This window comes from Humulus lupulus, chromosome 8 (assembly GCF_963169125.1).
Source record: "Humulus lupulus chromosome 8, drHumLupu1.1, whole genome shotgun sequence".
Taxonomy (NCBI): domain Eukaryota; kingdom Viridiplantae; phylum Streptophyta; class Magnoliopsida; order Rosales; family Cannabaceae; genus Humulus; species Humulus lupulus.
This window is the reverse complement of record NC_084800.1, coordinates 54,556,435-54,576,373: the sequence shown is the minus strand read 5'-3', so window position 1 is coordinate 54,576,373 and position 19,939 is coordinate 54,556,435. Positions and strand designations below refer to the sequence as shown.

Sequence of the window (19,939 nt, the reverse complement as noted above, 5' to 3'; positions counted from 1 at the left end):
AACACATATATATATTAGCGCTCAGAAAATAACACACACATAAATAAATAAATATATATATATATATATATATTTCATATTGTACTCCACATACCCAATTCCACATGATGTCGCTTAAATTATTTTAGATTCGATTTTCTTAGTTTGTGAAGATAATAATTAAGTCCTTACTCCATTTTTTCACCGACAAATGTTCACACTTGTAAGTTAATAGCATTACATATATTTTTTGATGGGGATGAAAACGTGGGAATCTTATTATTCAGAAGGTCAGTAACAACCTCAAATTTATTAGCTGACCGATGGTGACAACAACCATTATTAATCAAGGTAAAAAAAGAAAAATATAATTATATCATTACTTATTATTTCACTAAATATACAAGGCAGGAATACCTTCTTAAGAGGTTGGAGGACCACAAATAGCTAGAATTAGTAGTTTAGCACCCTTGTGTTATATATATATATATGTCGAAAATTTTGTGTACGTGTAATAGTTAACAATGTATATGTTAATGTCAGTTTTAGAACTTGCTAATGTTTGGTAAAATTTATGCATTTTGTTCTGTCTGTGTTGATGTCTGTTTTATCTCAATATTATGAGTTGTACAGATGAAATTACTATGATAGTTTTGTTTAACAGACATTGTTTTCACTAGTTGACAGTTCACATGACTGTGTGATCTGGTTCTGTCATACTTATTATAATAAAATATTGAGCTGATAAGATCTAACTAACTCTGATAGAAAATCCTAGATTTCAATTCTTGGTCTTAGCCTTATTGTTGCAGGTGCAAGAGAAAATGTTGAAGGAAATATGGCTGGATTTTGAAGATGAGAGAGGAAGCAAAAACTTGGATAAGACAGCAACTAAATGAATTTCAGTCAGGTCTTTGAAGGAAGTTCAAAAAGAGTGTTCTGTCGAAGTTTGCTATTTTAGAATTATTTTTTCACTGTTCTTTTCTAATTCTTGATTTTGTTGTACAATCTGAATTAATACTTTACTTAAGATTGTACAAGTATTTTTTAACAATTTCTTGTATGTTTTCAGATCTATAATAATCTTTCTTGATTTAAGAAATTGATGTTATTTTGTTTTAATACTTACCTTCATAGTGATTAAGTTTCTTTCATTAACTACAAATAATGTGAATTTGTTATTAAAGTAGCAAATTCAACTTCAATATAAAGATGCACTTTATACAAGATAAATTATATATAAACTAGATGAAGTTATAAATTATAATTAATATATATCCGTATACTCAAATAATCATATTATTATATTAAAATCGATCTCTTAACTTCACTACTCTTCCAGGAAGAATAATAATGGTCATGATGATGATGATCGAGAATAATTCCTTGATACATTAATAAAAACAAATCAATCAAAAAAGAGTTTATTAATATAAATATTGTTAATGGCATGACATGATGAGCCAATTACACAATATATAAGAGCAAGAGCTCAAAAACAAGTACTTTCAAAACTAGAAACAAAATAATAAGAATAAGAAAGAAGATCGAGTAGTACGTACGTACGTACGTAGCACCGATCGATCAAGATAAAACTAAACCATGCAATTAATTAGGACACTGGAAGCCAGATGGGACACCCTTGCCGCAGTAGTTGAGAAGCAAGCTCAATGAAACTGGAACATTAAGGTTGATGCCCAACACATTAGCCTTAAGAGCAGTGCAAAGACATACGGCAGCTTCTAGATCAACGAGGCCGTAGATGAGTGGGCAGCAAGGGGTCTTGGGTGGGGTTCCAACCACAAGGTGAACCAAGTCATCCAACAAGTTTGCACACACTCCTAACTTAAGGGTGTCCAAAGGACACTTGGCTTTGTAGTTAGGGACAGGGACAGGGACAGCCGGTGCTGATGGGTTCTTGGGATGGTGTTTGTGACCTTTTGAGGTCGGCGGTGGTGGGCAAGGCACATAGGTAGAGCTAACCATGGTGAAGAATACCAAGTTTAGGGAAAGGAGGAGGACTTGGGTCTTAGAGTAAGCCATATTTTCTCAAAGTATATTATTACTCGATCGAGAGGGAGAGAAGTGTACTAGACTGATATAATTACTCGATGAAGAATGTTGAAATTGGGGTGTGCTTTTATAGAGATGCATGCTGCTGGTTATGGTTTTATAATGTAATAATAATTTGTATAGTACATGGAATATGTTTATATATTATTGATGGCCATGTGACGATTATGTAGGATATTGAAATTTACATATAATACCCGGCACCAACCTGGTGATGCAACTTGAATCGAAGATAGAATAAGCTAGCTCTATTATAGGATATTGACAAGTTTTGGAGTTTTCTATGGGATAGATCCATCGATCTGCTTGTTAAATTTTGTGAATAATTAACTTCTCGATCCGGCCAGTTCATGATTATGTTCGAAAAATATGGTTTTTAAGTGTCTATTATGAGGGATTTAAGAAGTAACTTTTATTTTGTTCATATTATATACGTACATTCATTGCTACTTCTTCGTATTGCGCATTGCAGCTAAGTAAAAATTAATGAAGACAAAAGTCGAATATCTTATACAGAGAATTCCTACTCGCCATTTCATGAAAATGTATAAAATCTTATAATTACCTACCTCAATTAGGTCATTAAAAACAAAAATATTTGAATTAGGCTATAATTTATTTTCCTACGCGTGCATGTTCTCTTTTTTTTTTTTTTTTACATGTGTGCAAAGTTATATTGCGAGCAATGAATAGCTTCTCGTATAGGAATGACTTCTGTTTACTATTTCATTTATATGATTTTGTGTTTATTTATATATACTCATCATTTGACGCACAGCATTTGGAATTTTTTTCACTTAATTTGATTAAATTTATAATTACTTCTCTATCTTTCTTCGATTCCTTTCTTCATTGTACAATATTATTCATCAGCTGGAATGGTTTTACTTTTAATGACTTTAAATTTTGAGATATAGGCTAGTACTGATTTGATGGTGCTGAAACTAATAATTATAATTTTATAATATGACTCGTGAACATGTCTAGGCATAACATGACTAGCTAGTATATTATAATAAATCTTTGTTGGGCACCCGTGAACTACATAATCAGATATACAATCAATTAAATATAAAGAAGAAGACTAATTACGTAGAATAAAACAATAGAAAAATGTCACCAAGCAGTTTTCTACAAAGAGCATATTTATCTATGTATCAGTATCCATATTTATATATATAATTGATTTATTTTGTGTAATACTAACAGTAAGTACTACAAGATCTCATAACGTTATGGACCAAATCTTAGTATAGAATATTTTCTTTTTTAAGTGGGAATTTCCTAAAATATGAAAGACAATGAAAAAGCACTTTCCTTGTAGTAGAAAAAGAATTTTACAAATGTAAAAATAATAGTTATTCTTGTAAAATATAAAGAAAAATGGTTAAAATGACACTCTATTCGATTTTTTATTATATATATTACATAATTTTATAATGTATTCTCTATATTTATAGAAAATTATTCATCTTTTAATTATTTTTAATGATATCTATTTTCTCTCTTATCTCTTTTGATAAAAAAAGTAATATAGAAATTGATGTATTGTATTATAAAAATTAGATGAAAAATAAAACAATTAAGCAAAGTTGTGGTGTTATATTATCTCTTCTATATAAAAAATGTGTAGATAACTGAAATTCTTGGTTTTAAAGATTTTTTATTTTTTTATATTAATTTTAACGGAATATTATTATATTTAACAGTATATTGTAAACATGACTTAAACTTAAATAAAATTAAATAAATTAATAATTAAACAATTTAAATTGGATATTTTTGAGACATTTTACAATGATAATTATTTAAAAATAATAAAACCATATATTTTATAACTTAAATAAAATATAATTAAACTTAAACTTAATATTATATTAAGCATATAATATATAATCTTTTGTTGTCACTGCCAAATTAAAAAACTAGAACAAATATAAACTTAAACAAAAAAAAATTTAAATAGGATATTTTATGATAATTTAAATAATTAAATCATATTTATTTAAAAATAATAAATGCATAAATACCATTTTTTTATCTTAAAAATTTGTGTGATAGTTTATTTTTTATCAAGTGATTGTAGTTCTTTTTCTTCATAAAATTCACCAAGTGAGACATTGTAAGATACATTAGAAACTAAAAATAGTTAATGCATGTATACTACTTTCTACACTGACTTTTTCTATTCTTATTTTATTTCTATTATTAATTTCTTTTTAAATATTATTGTATTTTATATATATATATCATGTAGCTATGTAAATATATATATACATATCAACGTTGTGATTAGAAGTCATATATGTAGAGATTATTGATATAAATATTTATATATATTATAGAACTATAATTCATTCTATTATATATATATTTTAAAAACAGAGAAATAATTTTTATTAAAATTATAGACATTGTTTACAACTTTAATAAGAAAGAACATAAGTTATTTGAGTGCTCCAATTAATTTTGTGAAAAACGACGTCCCTTTAAGAGAGAGAAAATGAGTCATGCATGCATTTTTCTATTAAAAATATTATATATGTGTTATATCCCAATTTCGAGAATGAGAATCCTGATCTCGAAACTCAGGATTGTAAGGTGTAAGCTCGAGACAAGCATAGTCGTCATGTGATCAGCAAGTCAGAGACTGTTGACGCCGTTTTTCGTCAACTTAAAACGTAGAGCAATTAAACAACAAGAACTATAGCGCAGATGAATAATACAGAATAACAACAAGAATTTTATGTGGCTCAGCAATTAACTCTGCCTAGTCCACGAGTCAATTTTATTAAGACTTTGGATATTTTAGGAAATTCTTCAGGGATGAATTCTCCAGAAATTCTCTCAAGATATCAAAAATCCCCCCTACAAATGTTCATGACCTCTCTATTTATAGAGGGTTCTCAGAGTTCATTCCCACATATTTCGGGAGGATACTCCAATCTATTAATGGAAATAATAACATTAAATTCTGTAACTCCTATATACAAGGAAACGTCCCCTGAAGACCAGTGGCGTATAACAGATTAGTTAATATCTCTTTAATGTAGGGAAGTTACAATAATAAATATCTTTTGAATGCATGGACTGCATCTCATCAGATGACCCACTAAGTTGTTCGAGATCGGCAATTAACATCATGCCGGTCCAGGTCTATAGACAAGTTATAAGCTAGGTACCCTTCCCAAAGACCAGCTTGGAGCGGGTAAGTACCACCGAGGCTGTCACACTCCGAGCTTATACTCATGCCAAGCTCGGACTACTTGATCCGCAGACACCTGACATCAGGCATATTCCGATGCTAACTCTTTCGAGCTCAGAATGAACGTCGAGGTTAAAAAGTCTTCGAGGTTGCCATCTTGACCCTAGGGTTCGACATCTGGGTTATGTACAAGCGGTTCCGATATTTCGAGCTCGCAATTGACGAGTCCAGCTTTCGAGATCACAATCTCGGGTCTCGAAATCTGGGTGTAACATTTTGCCCCCTCAAAAGTATTAGTTCGAATCCTATGAGAAGGAAACTTTTGAACTACTTCCTTCGGGAACCGTTTCGTCACACACTCGAGTATGGACACGCGTCAGCTGGGCATTGCTTACTCAAGGTACTCGAGTACCTTGAAACTCTGCCCATGATCGTTCGCCTGCCACCTTTATGGTACCATCATGTCATTTATCCCTGGCCGTCAGATCTGATACGGAATCTTGCCAATGGATCAGATTAATCATGCCTTTTACATTCACACGGGTTTATAAATTAGACTCTAGTCGTCTTCCTCTTTTACTCCCACATTCATTTCAGAGAGAAAAAAGGAAGACAGAAAAAACCAAAACCAGAAAAAACCAGAACCTTCCTTGCCCATTTCTTGCATGTTCTCAAAGCCGAGTAGACAAAGCAACATTGGACTCTTTGACTCAGTGATGTTGCACTTGCAACCACTCGTTCGCTCATCCGTTTCTCTGTTTCATCCGATTGCATTGTGTAAGTTTTCGGTTCATGGCTTTTTTACGTTATATATGTACATTTTTTTTGTATGCCTTTGCCTCTGTTACACCGTGAGTGCTAGGATTTACACTAGTTTTATGCATTAGGATTAGGGTGATTCGACTGATAATCATTAGGCTCAAACCCAGTTTCTGCGAAAGAAGGTCTAAAAATGGTTCATTTTCTGGGTTTTCAAATTTTAGGAGCCATATCTTGCACACCAAGATATTTTGTACAAAATCAAGGTTTTTTTTAAGGAATGCACGGTTCCCAAAAATATCACCATTTAGACAACTACCACCTTTTTTCCCTAATATTTCGGGATTTCCCACAACTTATCCACCTTCCTTCCTTTCTGGTGGATTACACGCTCTGAGATTGGCTTCATCCTTTGGATGGAGCCTGCCTTGTAGTCTCAATCATTCGAGCTTAGGTACCATTTATTTCTTTATTTCTTGCTCACTTGGCCCTCACCCTTTGCTTTCTTGTTAGATGCCGCAGAATTCGGGAAAGTGGTGGGGGTCAAAGCTCGTGATTCCTTACTCACCAGTAGCTTCGAGCCTGGAATCCCCCTTCACTTGCAACCAACGCTTAATTCAGGATTATGAACTGAGACGTGAGCAAGAGGACACTCGGGACCACTTCTGACGCCAGATAGACGAAGTCGAAGAGGGGAAAAGGAAAAGACTAAGGGTCGCCCTTCATCCAGATCCGGACACCGAGCCTTGACCAATCCCTCTCGACCCTGCGCTTAAAGTGACAATCGCCTTCAAACCCGGTGATCTTCAGTTCTCACTGATGGGGGAACTGTAACGACCCGACTTTTCTTAACTAGACCCACCGAACACGACTATGACTATCTGGGGTCAACTGGACCCTTACGGTCAACTTTGGTAAAAATCGGACGTTAAAAACTAAATAAACTTTAGAAAATTTTACATGGGAGTACTTTGAAGTAAAATAGTATTTGGATGGGATCCCATAGTTTTAAAAACAAAATGTAGTTAAACGTAACTTAAGAAATAGTCTGTAGCCACATGGCTTTCTTTAGATAATCTAGTAAACATGAAACTGTTACTGGACTCAGCGGAAAACTTAAGAGAACCCTGACAACCCTACAGGTCGGTTGTTTCACAGTATGCATACTTCAGACAGAATCTCCTCCAGCTCATTGCACTGCTCCTTAAGCTTTGCCCTTACCTACACACACAAAGTAACTGATGAGCTATAACGCTCAGTAAGGAAGCTAGCTACAACTCATGATTATACTATTCTAAACAAACTTTTCATAACAGAAATGCATATCTCGAAACTGCAAACTGACCAACACGTCTAGCATATTCACATAAGTCAAAGTGTTGCGTAACATATTGAAAACATATAACTGAGCAATCGTGTTATCTGTGGGGTTTTAATCCCAGTGTGGCCTCCACGGCCCAGAGCAACCTCACCTCCCGTACCAAAGGGGTACACTCCGCTAAAACACGATGACTCTACTGACTTGGCGGATAACCCCACTGTACGGCTGCATGGGGAATCTGCCCTCACAAGGCCTTGTACTAAGCCATCGAGTTATTTGTGGGGTCATGATCCCCGGGTGGCCTCCGTGGCCCAGAGAATACTCACATCCCGTGCCAAAAGGGTAATCTCCGCTAAAACTCGATGACTTTACGGACTGGACGACGAACCCCACTACACGAATGCATGGGATCCACCCTCACAAGGTTTCCCTTGACAGTCATAAACATTGCACATACATTCATGATAACTTTACTGCACTAAGCACATTCAAACCCGATAGATGGGTACTATCATGCGCATCCAGCCATATAATCACACACATATATAGCATCTAGAATTTAACCAGCAATCTACAAACATGCAAACAATTCACTAGAATCACAACAAGCTAAGTTACTCTTGGTGTATACTTCCTTACCTCTTGTCCTTAGCTTTCGTGAATTATGTCTTCGTGAGTATTTTCGATCGCGTTTAGACCCTATAATCATATTGGGACAATATGTCTTAGTTTATGCTTTACTAAGATTTTAAATATAAATAAGGGAATTTAAAAATCAAAAACTAAAATTCCCGACCCTGGCCCAACCCGAGCCCTTGGGGTAAAATGACCACAATACCCTTCTCATAAATCTCGAACTCAACTTAGAAAATTATTATTTCCTATAATAATTTTATCCTAGACCACGTCCGAAATTTCAAGTCAAAACTCCAATTATTTCTTAAAATTCCATTTTCCGATGCTCGAGTCCAAAACACGAGCCTTGAGTCCAATCCTTGATCTTGAGACTTAAAATTAGTAATATTGTACTTCCTAAAATATTTTCCAAGTCCTTGAAAATATTTCGTAGGTTCTTAGTCGTCAAATCTAAACTTTGAAACTAATTCCCGAACTTCGAATTTTTCTTGAAGCTTACATAATAATTCCCAAGCCTAGCTCGTAAATTATTAGTCTTAAATGTTACTTAGATAAATTTTTCTAACCCCGATTCATTAAAATCAGACCTAAAACTTAGAAGTATTTAATCCCAAGCCTTGCTATAAAATCCTAAAGTTTTGGGACCAACTACCATTTTTGGTCTCTTTGGTTACCAATCAGTAACCATTAGTAACTTGTTGCTGAATGGATGAACATGCACGTGAACACCCCCATTGTCTTCTTCCTTGTACACATTCAGCCATTTCTTTCCCAAGCCATACCCGTCTCCATCTTTCCTCACCTAGGCAGTCACGGTTTCACTCCTAACCACCATGACCACCATTCGGCTATCACAACCACCACCCTCATCACCATCGGTCTCCATCCGTGACCACTCAAAGTGGCACTTCCATGCACGGCCAGCCACCATCTTCAATCTTAAACCACCACCAAACCCTCTCAAATCTTAAGACCACATATATTATACTATCTCCAAGACCTTAATGAGTGTTGCTAATCCCAAGACACTGATTAAAACCATACATAACAGTCCAAAGAAGTCATCACCATCCTAAGAAACAAAATTGAAAAATCGGAAACGTAAAACTACAAAGGAAATCTACGAATATATACCTCTTACTGTGGCCGGTTCTTGGTGGTTTCTTCTTCTCCTCAACTTAGTAGACAAAACTATGAACACAACAAAACCATTTGACATGAATTTGGTACTCAGAATCTAAGAGAAAAATCAACACAGAGGTAGGTTCGGACTTACGTTTTTCTTCTGACTATTCTTGAACCGAACTCCCTGTAACACTCCCTTCTTTCTCTTGCTTTCTTCTACAATCAAAACATAGGCTCTAAGGACGTGTCTAAGGACTGTAACCCAAAGAAAAACCAAAGAAAACTCACCTTTGATTCCTCCTTCTTGGACCCGAAGTGAACGTACAAAACAAGAACACAATGTGTTCTCTGTCTCTAATCTCTCACAGTTATCCTCTCACGTTCAAAAAATGGCTAACACTAATGAAGAAAGACAACAGTTCTAATTCCCTGGTAACCTCTAAAAACTGCCATAGCTGTTTAAATTGTGTTTCCCTCCAATAAGTATGTGTGCAGCCAAACACACCACCGTACGCTTCTCAAAATAAAACATTAAGATACTATAGCTTAAGAATGGTAAATATAAACTATAGTCTAAACACCAAAAATGCAACTTTGGTTTAACTTATGTATGTGATTTTAGGTGAGTCCTTTCAACATAAAATCATAATTTTAATCCTATAAAATTTCTCTTGAATTATTCATAGACTCTTAGTGAATACGTCACAAAATCACAGTCTAAAATGATTCTATGATTTTATGTGGATTCCAAATACATAAAATCATATACTAAAACTCTTTGAACAAGATGTCCATTTTAGATTTATTTCACATATAAATCCCCACACTATGGTCTAAAGCGATCAACTCACATTTATTTAATTAAAATAATATTCACCAAATATTATTTTAATTATTATTCATACTCTTAAAAAAAAAAATTAATTCACAGAATAATGTTTACAAAAAACACAATAAATAATAAAAAAAATTCGGGTTATTACAGGAACCCTCTACCTCGCAGCCGAGGAAAGAATTTTTTGAGGCCGAGCATTACTGGATTTCGGTCACGTCATTAGGCCAGATAACCGTTATTCTGGCCTTTCACGGCATATGACTATCAGGCTCGCTAAGGTGCCGAGCCCCGACTTCCCACGAGCAGAGTTGCCACGCTCCAGGAGATGGGAATCCTGACAGCAAGCTAAGATATGCAGCTTGGAGCCAGGAACACATGAAAGCAGGGGCGGTACTGCCCCTGAAGTCTTTTTTCAAGGGCTTCACAGATTTTGTTGGGCTGGCTCCTTTCCAGCTCAACACCAATTCTTACAGGGTATTGTTTGCCCTGAGGTCGCTATATCATGAGTTGAAGTGGGTAGGACCTTCACCAAAGGAGATTTTATATCTCTTCTGCTTGAAAAGCAATCCCTCCCGAGCTCGGGGAGGTGACGGCTTCTACTACCTTTCGAGCTATCCGAAGGAGAAGAAGATGTTTGAAGACCTTCCCAATCATCCTCCTGACTTCAAGAAGGCCTTCTTTTGGACAGATGTCCTAGCCCCGTCTCGATGCTATTCTTTCAGACGGATTCATAAGTATCTCAACTTCCTTCTTTTCTGTGCTCGAACTTTGATCTTAGGCTCGTACTTATAGTTGAAATGCGTTTTGATTTTCCAGCCAACTACGATCGCCCTACCCCTACCAAGGAGATGAAGGAGCACAAAGAGGCTCTGCTCCAACTTCCCTACGGCAGGAGATCCCTTTCCTATCTCCTGCATGAAGACAAGCTCCGGGCATGTGGGCTCTTAGGAGAGGATCAGTCTACATCGGACTGGTCCAATAAAAAATACAACCGGTGGGAGCTCGTGCCTCTTCCAATCGGCAACCTTCCTCCAAGGAGAGATGCGAGGCCTCCACCTCCAGTTCGTCATAAGAGTCCGCAATCGGGGAATGAGGCCAATGACGAGGCCTCAAGCTCGGGCTCGGTTGATCAAGGTACAGTCATCCTTAGCTCGAATATGTGGTCCCCCTCCCTATTAAAGCATAAACCCGATAGGTTAATATTGTGTGAGGATGATAGGAACCATTTTTATGTCTGGTCTTGGGTAGATGAACGGGTTCATAGGTTCGATAGCTGGCTCGGGAAATATGACACCATGTATAGCCTGAACGAGGTATGGAACGGAATAGCCGTCCAATATGGGACCAACGACTATAGGGACCTTTTGAGGTTGACGTCCACCTATAGGGAAGGTACTCCCCCCGCCTCTTCTAAAGATGGGGGAATTTCGTGGTCGTCGAGCACAAGCTCGGGGGAGAGTTCCAGTTAGGTTTCTCTCCACTTGTCTTTTTATCCCATGTATGTTTGCATTATGCTGAGTTACTTTATTTTTTGATAACTCATATTGTGGTGTAACTGTGCAGGCGAGATGGACTCCGATCTCGACAACATCCTTGAGAGTGGCGGGGCCAAAAGAAGCAAACGCCCGAGAGGCTCACGAAAGTCTGAGCGTCCTACCAAGGTCCTTAAGAGGACTAAAAAGACACCTCCTCCACCAACCCCGCCTGCCACGAGCTCGAGTGTGGAGCCGACTCCTCAGGTCGGGGTGTCCACTATGGTCGAGCTCCAACCTCCCGTCATGGTTCACTCAACGCTCGGCCCACCTCCGAAAAAACCCTCGGCTTCCATAACACGCAAGTTGTCTGTTTCTACTCATGTTGATGAGTATGTAGTTGATAATGCTGCTGAACCCCATGGGGCTACGCTGGGCTCGGACATTCTATCTCGAGTGGGCCAGAGCTTTAGCGGTTTTGACGCTCCTCATTGGCAGTTTTTGAACGACGTCCGAGACTGCAACACACTTTATGAGAAGAGTGTCGAGCTTACTGCCGCGGTAACTTTTCTTTTCTCGCTACTAGTTGTATTTATAGACGGTCCTTATGCTAATGTTGATTTCTTTGTATGCCAGGCTCATGCTGTCTCTGCTTAGCTCAACTATAAACTAAACAATGAGATCCACTCGAGCAAGTCCTATGCTCGGGAGGCGAAGGATCTTCAGCTCAAACTAAGTGATGAGCTCAAGGAAACGAAAGCAAAGGTGGAGGCAGGGGCTGAGGAGCTAAAGGCCAAGTCTTCTAAACTTGAAAAGCTGAGTGCCCGGCTCGTGGAGCTTGAACAGGAGAATGCCCGGGTCAAGGAGACCATTGCTAAGCTTGAAGAAGAGAAGGCCACCACTTTCGAGATCATAGAAGGTGAAAAGAGTCATCTTCTCGAGGAGTTTAAGGAGAAGAAGGACCAAGTAGTCGACATGGCCATGTATAGAATCTGGGCCAACAATGTCGACCTCGACACCAGCTTCTTAGGCCCTCTTGAAGCGAAGCTCGTGGCCCAATGGCAGGCTCGGCTGGATGATGAGGAGACTTCCCGAGATGAGGCGGAGAAAGCCGGAGGGAACGCTGATGCTAAGAAGGCTAAGGAGAATGCTCCTTTTTAATTCTTGCCTCAGGGATGTGTGCCTTTGAATCTTTTGTAAAAGTCCTTTTATTTTGTTTTTTGTTTTTTATGCCCATGGGGCCGAGACAATTTTATAGCTCGTGAAGGAGCTGGTGTTACTTTTTTGAACTTACTTTAATTTATTTGCTTTACATTTCTTGAGCCGAAATATTTTGCGCAATTTAAATTAAAATGTCACATATGCCTGTTTATTCATACAAGCATAATTTGGATTTAAGCTCGAGGTTCAATGCATTCATGCACAGTTTGCTCAAATTATCCACTTTCGATCTCGTTATTTTTCAAGGTCGGATATTACTTTTACCATGCACCCGAAAGTACTTATATGGCGTGTAATGCAGATGGTTTAGTTGTATCTTACTCTTTAGTTGCTTTTTCTCATCCTCAGTTAGCCCTCCGAGGTTATGAGGTCGAAACTATTATTTTGCAAGATACTCCAGCCTCTCGACTTAGCACGAAGTGGGTTATGTTCCAACTTACTACCGATTAGTTTTTAGCTAGTTTGTTCCAAACCTATTAAGGTCGTGTTAGGTTTGTAATCCATACACTTATATTTTTAATCTAGTTTGCATATTTGGTTACATCCAAACATTTTTATCTTTTTGCCAGTTTGGTTATATCCAAACTTATCTCATTTCGCCCATTTGGTTATTTCCAAATACTTGTGTACTTTTGACAGTTTGGTTATATCCAAACAGTTATATGCATTTCATATATGCTATTTTAGTTTTTCAAGTTGGTGGTATATGTGCCACTGATGCCCCCTTAATATCCTATGAGTGAGACCATAGGTTATTAAATTAAGAGAGATTGCAAAAAATACAGCATATTAAACGAAATCAAACTTTATTTGAAAAAATCCAAAAATAGAAAAACAGTACAGATATACAAGCATGGTTACAGGCAACATCCTTCCTATACTATTAATAGTAAGGTCGTAGGTGTTCGCCATTCCATACTCGTGGTACTAGACTTCCATCCAATCTTGCCAACTTGTAAACGCCGGGTCGGATGACTGACTCTATTTGGTAAGGTCCTTCCCAATTTGGCCCGAGCACGCCAGCTGCTGGATCCCGTGTTGCCAAGAATACACGCCTTAGCACCAAATCTCCCATGTAGAATTTTCGGTCCCGAACTCATTTGTTGAAGTACCGGGTAGCTCGCTGTTGGTATGCAACATTTTTTAATTGAGCTTCGTTCCTTCTTTCTTCGATCAGGTCAAGAGTTTCTTTGAGCTGAGAGTGGTTCGAGGCTTGATCATAAGCGAGGGCTCGAATTGTGACCTCGATTGGCAACATAGCCTTGCAATCGTATGCCAGAGAGAACGGGGTATGTCTTGTCGATGTATGGGCCGTGGTCCTATATCCCCATAGGACTTGGGGAAATTCTTCGGGCCACCTTCCTTTAGCTTCTTCCAACTTTTTCTTCAGCAAAATTTTTAGAGTCTTGTTTACAGGTTCGACCTGGCCATTCGCCTGGGGATGGGCCACTGACGAGAAGCTCTTTATTATTCCATTTTTTTCGCAAAAGTTGGTAAACAGATCGCTGTCGAACTGGGTTCCGTTATCGGACACAATCTTCCTCGGCATCCCATATCGACATATGATGTTTTTCACCACAAAGTCAAGGACTTTTTTGGAGGTTATTGTCGCCAAAGGTTCATCTTCTGTCCACTTTGTGAAGTAATCTACGACGACTACCGCGTACTTTACTCCGCCCTTGCCAGTCGGAAGGGAGCCTGTGAGGTCGATTCCTCATACCGCAAATGGCCATGGGGAGGTCATCATAGTTAGTTCGGATGGTGGAGCTCGAGGAATTGTGGCGAATCGTTGGCACTTATCACACCTTTTTACGTAGTCGAACGAGTCTGATTTGATGGTAGGCCAGAAGTATCCTTGGCGTATTATTTTCTTGGATAGGCTATGCCCCCCAGTATGGTCTCCACAGAACCCTTCATGAATTTCTTCTAAGATTTTCTTAGCTTCGGGAGGAGTCACACACCGGAGTAGTGGCATGGAATATCCCCTTCTATACAGCCTTCCATCTATAATGGTATAACGAGGGATTTGATACATCAACTTTCGAGCCTTGGTCCGTTCTTCCGGAAGGATGCCGGTCTTGAGATATTCAACTATCAGAGTCATCCAGGTAGGCTCAGAATTGATCATACACACGTCCTCCAGCTCTGGCTCGTCAATACTTGGTGCCGAGAGATGTTCAATTGGCACGACATTCAGTTCGTCATTCTCGGTAGAGGTAGCGAGCCTGGCTAAGGCGTCCGCATTCGAGTTCTGTTCTCGGGGGACCTGTTCTATCGCATAGAACTCGAAATGTTCCAATTCTGATTTTGCCTTTTCTAAGTATGCTGCCATTCTCGTACCACGAGCCTGGTACTCTCCCAAAATTTGGTTAACCACTAGCTGGGAGTCGTTGTAGCAATGTATTGCTTTAGCTTTGAGCTCCTTGGCTATAATAAGTCCCGCCAGTAAAGCCTCGTACTCGGCCTCGTTATTTGACGCACTGAAGTCAAATCTTAAGGCAGAGTGAAATCTGCTTCCTGCAGGAGTGATCAAAATTACTCCTGCCCCCAATCCGTTTTCATTAGATGACCCATCAACGTAAAGTTTCCACAGCTCGTGGGCCGGGGTTATAACTTCATCGTTGGTCATGCCAATACACTCCACTATGAAGTCTGCCAAGGCTTGCCCCCTTATGGTCGTCCTTGGATGATAGGTGATCTCGAATTGCCCGAGTTCAACGGCCCATTTAAGAAGTTGACCTGAGGCTTCTGGTTTGGACAAGACTTGTCTTAGTGGTTGATCAGTTAGTACATGGATGGGGTGCGCTTGAAAATAGGGTCGAAGTTTTCGAGATGAGTGAATTAGGCTGAGAGCTAGCTTTTCCATCAAGGGATATCTTGATTCTGCCCCAGTAACCTTTTACTGGCGTAATACACGGGCCTTTGCATTTTTTCTTCCTCTCGTACGAGTACTGCACTTATGGCGTGCTCAGTCGTAGCAAGATACAAGTACAGAACTTCTCCTGTAATAGGGTTTGACAAGATAGGGGGTTCTGTGAGGTGTTTCTTAAGTTCCTGAAAAGCTAACTCGCATTCCTCTGTCCATTCAAATTTCTTGCCTCCCCTCAACAGGTTAAAAAACGGAAGACAACGGTCTGTATATTTTGATATAAACCTACTTAGTGCTGCCATCCTGCTCGTCAAACTCTGGACATCTTTGTGTTTTCGAGGTGAAGGCATATCAATTAGGGCCTGGATCTTGTCTGGATTAGCTTCTATTCCTCGAGCATTTACAATGAAACCCAGGAATTTTCCTGAAGATACTCCGAAAGAGCACTTCTGAGGGTTAAGCTTCATGTTATATTTCCGGAGCACGGCAAAGCATTCTTCGAGGTCATCAACATGGTTATTGTTAAGTTGAGATTTGACTAACATATCGTCAACATAAACTTCCATGTTGTTCCCTATTTGCTCAGAGAACATCATGTTCACGAGCCGCTGGTAAGTGGCTCCAGCATTTTTGAGCCCGAATGGCATGACGTTATAACAATATAACCCTCTATCTGTTATGAAGCTCGTATGTTCCTGGTCAGAGGCATGCATGGCAATCTGGTTATATCCAGAATAGGCATCCATGAATGACATTAGTCCATGCCCTGTCGTGGCATCCACGAGCTGGTCAATCCGTGGTAAAGGAAAGCAGTCCTTAGGACAGGCCTTGTGGAGGTCCCAGTAGTCAATGCAGGTTCGCCACGTTCCATTAGGCTTCGGGACCAGTACCGGATTGGCCACCCAATCGGGGTAAAAAACATCCCTAATGAATCGGTTTGCTTTTAACCTGTCGACTTCCTCTTTTAGTGCCTTTTTCCTATCGTCATCCAGTTGTCTTCGCTTTTGTTGCTTCAGTGGGAAGCTTTTATCGATATTTAGCGCGTGGCTCACTATATTTGGACTTATTCTTACCATGTCCGAATGTGACCATGCGAAGACATCCTGGTTTTTCTTCAAAAAGCAAATTAATTGCTATTTAGTTTCTTCATGGAGGTTTTTCCCGACCTTTACCGTTTTCGGGGGATCTGATTCTTCGAGCCTGATTTCTTCGAGCTCTTTCAATGGTTCGAGATCATCTTTTTCCTCCACTCTTGGGTCGATTTCTTCATCTATCTCCAAGATTATCCCGTCCTTAGTCTGAATAACGTCGAGCGCTTGTGCGCTCGCCTGCTTCTTTCCCCTTATTGAATTGCTATAGCATTCCCTCCCGGCTAACTGGTCTCCCTTCAACGCCCCGATGCCACTAGAAGTCAGGAACTTGATGGCCAAATGCCTTACAGACGAGACTGCCCCCAGCTCTACTAGGGCGGGTCTCCTGAGCAGCACGTTGTAGGCCGATGGCAGGTCCACTACTACAAACTCCATCATCTTGGTTGCTGAGACTGGATAGTCTCCCAATGTTACAAGGAGTTCAATGGACCCCATACAGGCAATCCCCTCTCCTGAAAAACCGTACAATGTCGTTGCACAAGCTTTTAGGTCTCGAAGCGCGAGTCCCATCTTTTCTAAGGTGGCCTTATAGAGAATGTTCACTGAGCTTCCATTATCAATGAGAACTCGGTGAAATCTCTTATTCGCGAGCTGGAGAGTGATGACCAGTGGGTCATTGTGGGGAAACTGAACATAGGATGCATCGTCCTCAGCAAAGGTTATCGGCTGAGATTCAATCTTTTGGCACTTTGGAGCTCTAGGGGGCGTATAACAGATTAGTTAATATCTCTTTAATGTAGGGAAGTTACAACAATAAATATATTTTGAATGCATGGACTGCGTCTCATCAGATGACCCACTAAGTTGTTCGAGATCGGCAATCAGCATCATGCCGGTCCAGGTCTATAGACAAGTTATAAGCTAGGTACCCTTCCCAAAGACCAACTTGGAGCGAGTAGGTACCACCGAGGCTGTCACACTCCGATGTAAAAGGGTAAGCTAGGTAATCAACAATGTAAAATGGTCATTTCTCTACAATTTTAAAAATGATGACATTAGTTTCTTGATGCCTTTATTTTGGACAATTTCCTATAATTTCTCTATTAATATTATAGATCTTTGTCGGTTGGAACTAGTATATTATCATGATTTACCACCAATTAAATATAAAATAAGACAAATAAAATAAAACGTTAGAAAAATGTCATTAAATATTTATTAATTAATTTAAAAAAATATAGTTACATGTAATTAATTAGTATAAATTTACTTACACATTAATTTAAATTAAAATAAAATATTTATAAGATGTTATTATTTAAATCAATAATATTATATAAAAAAAACATCATTATTTTGCCTATCCAAAAATATATCAACTTTTTTTAATATTGTACTATTCCTGGTTGTGTTTCTCTGTAACAAAAGGAATTAAGTCACATAAAAGGCACTGCCTACCAAATTATCACTATAGCAATCTCTGTCAAACTCTCACATTCTCATGGGTATACACTATATAAACCGTGTTATATACACTCTAGATAAGAAACACAACAAAGTGTCCAGCCAAATGGTTTCATGAGCTACCGCATGCTATAAATTATATACACGTTTATTATATATCAGAATTTGAGTCACTAATGTCATATATTCTGATCGACAAGTGTGACGACCTTTTGACAACATATATATATATATATATATCTTATAAATGTCGGAACGGGCATTAGACAACAATACAATATTCAAATAATCAATCTATTAATTTCAATTTTTAATCTTTTGATAAAATACGAGATCTAAAAGTTAATTTTTAAAAATAAATGTTTCAAACAGGTAATCAGCCAAAATAAATTTTACACAAAACATAAATTTTCTTATACATAATTTAAACTTTTTATAAAAAGAAAACCACGCAAAGCGTATAATAATAATAAATAAATAAAAGTACATGTAAAATAAACTTTTTGAACTTTTTTTTGGTACTTTAATTTGTTAGAATTTTTCAAAAACCTACAGGATGTTCGTTATACAATGAAGAGTGAACACCATCATGAAAAAAAAAATTATGGTCAAGATGTCTTCATGTGTCCATATAAAGAGCATATTGTACGGGTATGGTGAAATGAATCATTACCCTCACAATCTCCCAAGAAATATTTTTAAAATATTTTTTTAATAATTACAAAAGACTGTGTGGAATGCAGTTATATTTTCCAGTTAAATATAAAATAAAACATTATAAAAATGTCATTAAATTTATTATGAGAGACGCTGTCATGAATATAGATGAGAGAGAGAAAAAAAAAGAGTCATGCAAGACTAATACATGTATTAGTATTACGAATGTATTAATTTATTTTTATAATATTTTTTAATTATTATTTAAATTTTAAATAAATAAATAATGTCATATATTATAATGACACAAACATATTAAAAAAATTAAGCCAAAACATTTTCTATAGTTTAAAAAAAATATCATAATTTTTATTTTTTATTTAAAAAAATCGTTAAACCAAAAATCCGTTAGATACACACTTTTTACACATAAAAATATGATACATTCTAGTTTTAAAGTAAATTATTTGATGTTGTTTATTAGTTTGAAATTTAGTGTTCATAATAATTTAAATTTTAATATTTTTTATATTTTGATTTATATATTATATATGGTGATTCTAGTTTTATGGTGATTCTAGTTTTAAAATTAAGTACTTTTTTCTCTATTTTTATTTTAGAAAAAATATTCAATATAATAAAATATTAAGAATTTCTAAATTAAAACTATCAATTTAAAAATTTTATTTGATCAAATTTTTATTATTTATGTTGACGTCGTTTTTCGTCAACTTAAAATGTAGAACAATTAAACAATAGGAACAATGGCGCAGATGAATAATATGGTAGAACAACAAGAGTTTTACGTGGTTCAGCAATTAAATCTGCCTAGTCCACGAGTTTATTTTATTTAGACTTGGAGTTTTCTGGAAATCCTTCAGAGATGAATTCTCCAGAGTTTCTTTCAAGATATCAGAAGATCCATCCTCTACAAATGTTCATGACCTCTCTATTTATAGAGAGTTCTCAGAGTTCATTTCCACATATTTCGGGAAGATACTTCTGTTTATTAATTAAAATAAAGATATTAAATACTGTAACTCCTATATACAAGGAAACGTCCCCTGAAAACCCGGAAACGAGTAACAGAATTGCTAATATCCTTTTAATGTTGGGATGTTACAACAATAAATATCTTTAAACGTACGGAACGCGTTACATCAGATGACTCATCAAATCTTCGAGGTCAGCAACCAGCATCATGTCAGTCAAGGTTTACGGATAGGTTACGA

General features: G+C 37.4%; 1 protein-coding gene across 1 annotated transcript; it reads right to left on the bottom strand.

Moving 5' to 3' along the window:
* Positions 1-1,260: 1,260 nt before the first annotated feature.
* LOC133793797 (14 kDa proline-rich protein DC2.15-like) lies at positions 1,261-2,245 on the bottom strand. The gene has a single exon (XM_062231070.1). It carries the CDS (start codon positions 2,020-2,022, stop codon positions 1,588-1,590), a length of 435 nt encoding a protein of 144 aa, XP_062087054.1. The 5' UTR covers positions 2,023-2,245; the 3' UTR covers positions 1,261-1,587.
* Positions 2,246-19,939: the final 17,694 nt, after the last annotated feature.